Source organism: Acanthochromis polyacanthus, chromosome 16 (assembly GCF_021347895.1).
Source record: "Acanthochromis polyacanthus isolate Apoly-LR-REF ecotype Palm Island chromosome 16, KAUST_Apoly_ChrSc, whole genome shotgun sequence".
Lineage (NCBI taxonomy): Eukaryota > Metazoa > Chordata > Actinopteri > Pomacentridae > Acanthochromis > Acanthochromis polyacanthus.
This window is the reverse complement of record NC_067128.1, coordinates 27,892,307-27,901,285: the sequence shown is the minus strand read 5'-3', so window position 1 is coordinate 27,901,285 and position 8,979 is coordinate 27,892,307. Positions and strand designations below refer to the sequence as shown.

Here is an 8,979-nt window from a genome sequence, read left to right as displayed (position 1 = left end):
GATGGCTGCATTTTTGAAGAGCGTTCATGAGTACGCAAAGTGCAACAAACCGCAGCGAGAAACGCGGGTTGTAGTTTCTTTCCTGTCGGCTCAGCAGCTGTTCGAACGGCGGCGCTTGCCCAGTGCGTACTACGTTTCCCACAAAGCCCTGCGCGCCAATTAGAAACGTCAACGAGCCAGTGAACATTAAGCGGAGCAGACCAAAATCCCAAACAAGGAAATGGTGGGGGAATAAAACGACCAGATTATTTAATTAATGCATGTAATAATTAATATTTTATTTTATTGTAAATTAAGACGTATTTATGGGTTAAAATGGATTACGACTTCAAAACAAAGCTGGCGGCCGAGAGAGAGAGAGTAGAAGATCTGTTCGAATATGAAGGTTGCAAAGTGGGTCGAGGCACCTACGGGCACGTTTATAAAGCTAAGCGCAAAGACGGGTAAGATAACCGTGAACGTTATTGTTTGTGCTGACATGAAAACTGACTGCGGGCTGCGTTTTCTGAACACACACCTCGGTTTTGTGGCGAACGGGGCGTTAGATTTGAACCTCCCCGAAGCGATAACCCGTGTCTCTGTGTTTTTGTTTTCATGTAACGCACTCACTCACTCACCAACGGTCCCCCCCCCACCACCACACACACACACACCATATACACACACACACACACACACACACCTCCTTCCTCCCTCTCCTCCTCCTCCTCACCCTCCTGCTCTCCCCCAACACCCCCAAAACAACACGCCAAAATGCTGTTTATTTAAGTCTTCTTCTACGCTGTGCTCAAAGGTAGTAGCTCGTGCGTAATGCACTTAAATGCACCGCGGGACTCTGGTGCCGTCATTTCACGCCACTGTGGCCTCAGTTTGTAGCACTGTGCAACTTTTTTTTAAGTGTTATTATTGACTGTTATCTCTCTGACAGCCCAATGCATGTGCTGGTACAATGTACATAGCAGCAGCTGGAGGTATGGATAGATGTGTCCTCACGTTTCTGCACGGTTGAGCCAATTGCCTTTCCGCTGGCACAATCACACTTGGCACTTATTTGAATACTATAAGTGAAATTTTGCTGGGTAGCCAAGAGGTTAATCACTCTGACCTGACACAGCAGAGAGAAAATTAAATGCAAGAAATGCACTTATAACCAGTGGGACAGTGCATTAGGAGCTGCTTTTTCTCCCCTTCTTCATATTCTGTTTTTTGTTGTTGTTGTTGTTGTTGTGTTGCTGCAGAAATCAGCCACAACTGATGTTTGTTTTACATTGTTTTCTTGATTAATCGATTAGTTTTTTGACCTATAAGTTGATCAGTGTTTCCCAGAGCCAAGACGATGTCCTCAACCCAAAGAAATTCATTTTACTGTCACAGAGGAGGAAAGAAACTTATAATACTCAAATTTAAGAAGCCAGAAGAAGAGAATTTAAGTAGTTTTGTGCCAGAATAGCTCCTTTTTTATTGCTCTGATTACTGTTTGATTTTCTTTTTTTAAAGAACCCACAGGTGTTACCCATACTGTGAAAAAATGTGTCTGCATACTGCATACGGAATTCTTTGTTATTGACAGAAACTGATCAGTGCAAATGTTTTATTTGTTGTGCATATTTTTTAAAATGACAACATTCCGACTATAACAATTTCAAGCTTAGATTTAGAGTAGTTTTCCAGATGAAACTGCACATCACACATGCTTATTTCAATGACTGTGAAGAGTAGAAAATGTGAAAATTCATTCTTTTTTATACAGTTTCTGCCTCTGATTGATGGTGTAATTTTGGAGATTTTCAACGTCAAGTTAGCAGCAAAGATTCCTGTATTCCTGTATTGTCAGTGTTGCTAAGTAATAGAAACAATGCAGTATTGTAATCCTTCTTCAACAGCACAATTACAATTTAAATCAGCCATAGTGTTACAAATCAACGTGAAATGTTATGTAAGAGAAATGCTGCAATTGATGTTGCCCCTCATGTACCCTGTGAATTTATGTACCCAGACTGCTCGATGTTATTCTAAATATCAGCACAGACCTTGTAGGAAATAGGTAACACAAGCCTGTAAGAGTCTTACAGGATTTTTCTATTAAAATACAATTGATTAGTCGCTTTTGTAGCACTAACTGTATTAATACAATGAGCCACTGCTGGTATGAATTAAAAAAAAAATGCTAATTTGTAATGTAATTCAAATTTGCACGAGCTTAAAAGTCTGTGTTTTTGACGAGACATCAGGCAGATGATCATCTAGTGATGTTTAATTAAAATCAGGCACGCTTAGTAATAACGTTAAGGTATTTGATTCCACTTGTAGTTGAAGAAATTATTTGTAGACAAAAGAATGCATCAATACTCTCTCTGGCTTAAAGTATTGAAATTTGTATTGGAAAAGGGGAAGTGAAATCTCCGCCTTCTTGACTATGAAGTCTTGTCAGTTCACTGTTGACTCACTGAGTTGTAAAAGCTGAGTCAAGGCTGCAAGCAGTGTCTTATTCACCTATACAGCGCCGGGATAATAGAGATGAGATGTGGGGTCAGAAGGTGAACACATTCGGGTCACAGGCAGCTTTTTCTGCAGCAGTAATACCTGAGAACTTGTTTAAGGCTGTGAGGTAACTGATGGACCAGCATCCTGCGTATACTGTATATTCAGAGAAGTTTATCACATAAAATGATGATTTGGCAATAGGATAGTGTAGGTTTTTATGTGTTATCCCAGGAATAGCACCATGCAGTGACGTGTTATGATATCAGAACAGTGCAACGAAGTACGTTAAACAATGGCTCAGTTCAGACTTATTTTAATGTGCTACATAATTGATATTAATATTATTGTTGCACCTGGGCTTTTCCTCTCACAATAAATCAAAGTTTCTAAAGTGGAAAAGGCCTTTTCAAGTAAATCATACAGTGAAACACTACCAAAAAAGTTTGAAAAGAAAGGCCTTGACAGCTATAATGTTTCAGCCAAATACTGACAGCTTGTATTACGTATTGTTGTGGTTGTTTCAGTGGCTGGCAAACTTAAATAACGGTTGGAATCAGCAGAGTTGCTGCTGTCAACCTGGATTGTATTCTCAGAGGCTGCAGGCGAGGCCCTGGGGATGGAGGCCATCATATATTCCCAGCGAACTTAACCTGTAAAGCTTATTAAAGTGAAAACTGCGCTGTCTGTCTCCAGCGCGTAAAACATTAGAAATGAATTAACACAATATCCGAGCTGAACATAAGGTACCACATGTTTACTGGCTTCACACCTAAAGCTCAAACAATATGCAACTATAGCTAGTTACTCCCAGTTGGCAGCAGGAGGAGAAGCGTGCCCCCGACTAGGTGTAAAGATGCATTGTTTGTGTTTTAAAGGAGTTGATGGATTGTCTCCATATACAGTCTGGAGCTCTGCCCACACAGGAGCCAAGATTACAACTGTGCCTGTTGCGGTAATGAAAGATAAGATTACGGTAATGAACAGTTTCTTTAAAAAAATAAGAAAACATTTAGAATACATAAACTATTCATAAATTTTGTTATTACACAATGATTAAAGTGTTTATTATTGTCCATATTGTTTTACTGACTTAAGCCAACCTAAATTCCTCAAGAACAAAAGAAAGTGAAATAAGAGGGCTGCATCAAGAGCTAGGGTGGAGAAACAGACAAAATTTATATCGTATAGAAAAAAGAAAGAGAAAAGTAGGCCTAAGTAAGGGAAAGAGAACAGCAGAACACACATTTGTGAATCTGTGTGTGACTGCAAAGCTGCCTTCACGTGATCAGCAGTAAAAACACTTTGTTGATCTCTACCTAGTGGTGAGCGAAGCGCCAACTGCTGATCAAGTGAAAACAGCTTAAGAACAGTCCCACACATACCATTGCACTTTTTAATGGATACTTCTCATTTAACAGATATCAAAAATGCAAGGAAAAAGGGTTGCTGAAGGCAGCAGCAGACCTGACACCCAGACAGCTGCAGAAGCAAAGAAAAAAATGGAGAGAAAATTCGAACAGATACAACAAAAATAAAAGAGCTATCCAAAACATAATAAACAAAATCCCTCCTTTAGCTAGGCTTGCGCTAGCCGATCGCCACGCCATTGGCGCATCGTTTTGCTGGATGGCGCAGTCATTCTGAACCGTGTGAGCCACAGTGGCACTATATTTTTCTTGTAAAAAACAACAAAAAAGGGTTCGACTTACTTTTTCATGAAAACGCCCGAGCGATAATATAAGAAAAACAAACGTTTTCTCTCGGCAGGCGTCGGAAATAGTTGGAGCCACCAGAATCTTGATCATGCGCCCGGGTCATGACCCACTCTCGGCCAATCACAGAAAAGCATGCTATTTTTACTGCGTGAAATCTCTGAACGGTGTGCCACAAGGCGAGTCATTTGCAATCAGGAAAAGCAAGAAAGAGGAGGTTTTTGTTGAGTTTATGCTACAGTTGTGAGATATTGTACATACAGGCATGTTATTTGGTCGCGGATACGCGAAAATTCGCATATCGAGGTATCAATTTTGAGACCCAACGTGAATCGCCCAAATTGGATGAGAAAAAAAATATGGGGTGTAAGGGGTATAGGGTTGGATCGCACGTAGTTGTCAACAGTGCGCTGGCTTGTAATGTTTCCTTTGGCGTACATCGTGTTCACATACGATGAGACAAAATACAGTGACAGAGGATGCCAAGCGCTGATAGACCACATGAAAATAAAAAATCATGCCAGGAAATTGTACAAAAAGCGCTCTAACCATCAAATGGCCAGCAATTTTTTCACCCGGCGGAGGAAAGAGATGTGACAACAGGACCAAACATACGGGATCAGTAGTGTGTACGTGCAACAACCCAGTGGCATTGCCCCTCAAGTTCCTAGTGCCGAGAAGGTCCCATACAGACATTTTTTTAAGCCTTCATGTTTAAAGAATTCTAGGTGTCAGAGTTCACCAGAATGCTCCATTTCAGCCTTTAAATTTCAAAAGTTTCTTGCAAACCCTCCCCCCGGCTCGGTCGCTCCTCTCCCTCGCTTCCAAGGATTCACTTATTTGGTAATTTCCCAGTGACATGCCTGTACATAGTGAGGGTTGAAGAATTGGACATAGGAGGAAAAGAAGGTAAATTGGACATGAAATTAATATTTTTATGGGTCAAAAAGTTTTGATCATGAACATGTTTCAGATACAGGTTTTTAAATGCATATATACATGGGAATGTCTCTTCACCCCTGACTGCCTGTTTTTACGAAAACAACATTAAATTTGGATCTGAAAGTTTAGCAAAATGATATAGACTCACACGTTGTGATGATATTTATATTCAGGACTTAGACTTAAACATTTCACGTTCGGGGGGGGGGTGTAAAAACAATGAAAATAACAACATGCATACATACAAGTAGAAATAAAACAGTTTAAATAGAACTGTTTATTGTTTACTGTTTAATTAAAGTAGTTAAGTTTGAAGTGTTCATTTCCGAAACATTGTTATTCATTACCGTTACATTTTTTTTCATTACCGTAATGTACATTTTTGATGAATTTTTACAGTTACATTATTTAATTATTCATAACTTCTAATCTTTTAATTAAATGTGAAAGAGCCTTTTCACTATTGTGTTATTGTTTTTTCAGTGCAATGTTTATATCCAAAAACACAATGAAAATCGATGTAAAAAATTGTTTCCATGTTACGGAGATGAAATAAATGTTTGTACAAAAATAATATGATTTGTTAGTAATAGATATTTTTTGTGGTACCCACTACCCTTGATCACAAGAAAGTCTTTGTTGTCAAAAAAAAGGCAAGAAAAAGTTTTGTTCTTTCATATTTCGTAATTAAAAACATGTTACGGTAATGAATGTATTTCCTCAAAGTCTCAAGAAAAATGTCTGAAAATACCTAAAAAATGTGAATATACTGTCAAATTTCAAACTGAATAATGACATGAGATCCTATTTTATAAAAAGAGGTGGAAAAATTGTGAAATTAATGATTTTTCAATTTCGCTAAAAGTTGTACCATGTTCGTGAGAATCACCCTGTTGGCTTGTTTTTCACTACAATATAAAGTCCTGCACCTCCATGGAACAAGCACAGCCATGGCTACACTTATGTCTTGTGTAGTGTAACACAGTCATAATGCCATAAATCATAAAAGAAAAAAAAGGAAGTTGAATTTCTTTAAATATTTGTTGACAAAAATGGGGAAAAAATGCAATCAGCATTTTCCCAAGTGCTCATGGGTGTTATCAATACTAGAAAAATGGTAACTGTGCATACTATAGATGTTTTAGTAGTTATATTTTTCGTTTGTTTTCATATTTGTCTCCAACTATCTCTGTGTGAACACTGCCTGCAGCTCAGGGGAAAGTCCCTGAACTTTTGTTTTGTAACTATTGGTTGCAGCAGAGTCACTGATGGTTAATCAGCTGTGCAGAGGAGGACAGAATTTTTAGTTTTTCATAGAATCTGCCAAAATGAATTATTTTTGATGATTTTTTTTAACATGGAATCATTTTGAATAAAGTAATTTTGATGAAATATCGGTGCTGCACAGTGTAGTAGTGGTTAGCACTTTCGCCTTGCAGCAAGAAGATCCCTGGTTCGGCTTTCTCGAGATCTTTCTGCATGGAGTTTGCATGTTCTCCCTGTGCATGCGTGGGTTTTTTTTCCAGGCACTCTGGCTTCCTCCCACAGTCCAAAAATATGCTGAGGTTAATTGATTACTGTAAATTACCCCCCCGCCCCACACATACACACACACACACACACACACACACACACACACACACACACACACACACACTGACTGTTGAGAGTTGACAAAACCAGTTGGGCTTTATAGTTTCTGACTCTGATAAAGGTGTAATTTTGGAGATTTTTAAAAGATAACATGCCTTTAGAAACCACTGGTTTTGGGCCTCAGAGAGTTAAGCCAAACCAAACTTTTACTGTAACCCTGACACATCATAAAAACTTTGTCAGTCACGTTTAGTAGTTTATCCGTGGAATACCTCTCGCTGCCGGTATGTTTCTATGTTTTATATCAGTGGGTAGAGACAAACCTCTTATATGGTTGTTTAGGTTGGAGGACTTGTTGGAAAGATCTGCTTTGAGCGTACTATTATAATAAAACACAAAACTTTGAGTTTTCTACGACAGTCCAGGTCCAAAGTAAACTGTGTTCAGACATTTCCAGCGCTGCTTGTCTCTGGTGGTTTTATAAACACAGGTTTTATGGTGCTGGCATCGCATAGTGCCCACCGAGAGCCAGTCACCAATGCATCCGCAGACCACAGGGTTCCAGATTTTGAGAAAGACACGATGGGACTGCGCGCAAAAAACCTCAGTGATGTAATTGCAGAGGCTTACGCTGACAGAGCTGGCACACAAGAACCAGAACCAGCTCTGTGCAGCAGCCTGCAGAGCTGTGAGCAGACAAGCCGACGCTTGCCTGGTGGGTGTTGTCTGGCAGTGTGTCGCTGGGTGTTGTCTCTTGTATGTGAAGTAGATCTGCAACATTATTAGCGTCTAATAATGCTTTATATAATCCATATTTATATTAGCATTAATGTTAGGATTCACTTGACTGCAAGATAATTGTTCTCTGTTCATTATTGCTCTGAATGATTATAAATGATGTGAATAATGTAGGAATTTTAATCTTTTGTTTTTAGCAGTGTTGGAGGTAGTATTCAGATATTTTACTTAAATATATGCCATTATCAGAAAGAGTCCTGTGCTGATTGATTAAGCAAGGCCTCCTATAGTGAAAATCATGTTTTTTACAAGTTTTTTTTTTTTTTTTATATGCCGGAAGACACATAATGAGCAAAATAAGCAGTCAACTCTAGGTCAGATCATTTGTACCTAGAAACTGCAGTGTACTTATGACAGTCTCAGACACAGATTCAGACTCTGGGATTTCATATGTAATAAACTTAATAAACATCTATGTGTCAGTATTCTTCTTTAGAACCAGTTAACAGTTTGAACATGTGTGGCTGAATTATACCAGTGTCACTGCTTGCCATTGTGTAACACAGAGTAGTTTTACAGGTGAGGTGGTGTGCTTGAGCTGCAGCGAATAGCGGAGGGGTGGATGGAAGGGGAGGCAGGGAGGTATTATTTTATCAGTTTTTAGGGGTTTATAAAATGACTGGAGAGGTACTTTTGAAGAACAAGCAGCAAATGCTCAAGTTCAAGAAGCTGAATCCATGAAATGTATCAGACAGCTTTACAAGATTAAAGGTAAAGTCAGTGATTCTATTTCAATACGCTTTCTGTCAAAGAGTCTGAGTCTGTAAATGTTAAAAGAGAGTTGTTTCAACTGATCTATTGACGATATTTTTGTATACGAGAGCTTGTTTTATGGCACTTATCCAGGTTGTTTTCGAATGACTAGATCGTTGCTTGTGATGTACCTTCTTTCAGATGTACGTCGCTTTGGATGAAGATGTCTACTAAATGAGACTGTAGAATTGTATATTTACATTTGTGCTTGTGAACATTTGTGTTTGTGCACAGGACAGAAAGCAACAGTAAATTTGGCACATCCTGTCTAAATATACCGACTATCAGCAAAGGATCGCCAGAATCATAGACCAAATGTTTAACTTGTAAAGTAACTAAAGATGTCTAACTAATGTACTGGGGTAAAAGCTACAGTAATAATACCAATTTGTTTATTGACTGAGAGATTAAATGTTTCAAGCTGTTGTGAGCATCTCTTCAGCTCCATTAGTATTAGAGAGGTGTGTCTGAGCTCCAGTTAATCTGTGACCATCTCTGATGCAAATGAGGCTGAAGAGGGTTTGATCTTAGCACCACGAGGACCTGTTTGATGTGCACGGGCCGCTGACTGAATGAAGCTGTTACTGGAATCCGTCCACACACTGTGTTTACATTTTAATCATGCCTCTTTGCTCTGTTTTAAACAGACGTATGTAACCCTTTAGCCCTTATTTTCTGCACTGCTCCCTGCTCAGGC

General features: G+C 39.0%; 1 protein-coding gene across 1 annotated transcript in view; it reads left to right on the top strand.

The window, feature by feature from the left end:
- Window positions 1-175: 175 nt before the first annotated feature.
- Window positions 176-8,979, top strand: part of cdk19 (cyclin-dependent kinase 19) — an 80,749-nt gene continuing 71,945 nt past the window's right edge. The window contains exon 1 of the mRNA XM_022216388.2: window positions 176-443. Within this exon, the coding sequence (XP_022072080.1) occupies window positions 316-443 (128 nt within the window). The 5' untranslated portion in view covers window positions 176-315. The remainder of the gene's footprint in view (window positions 444-8,979) is intronic.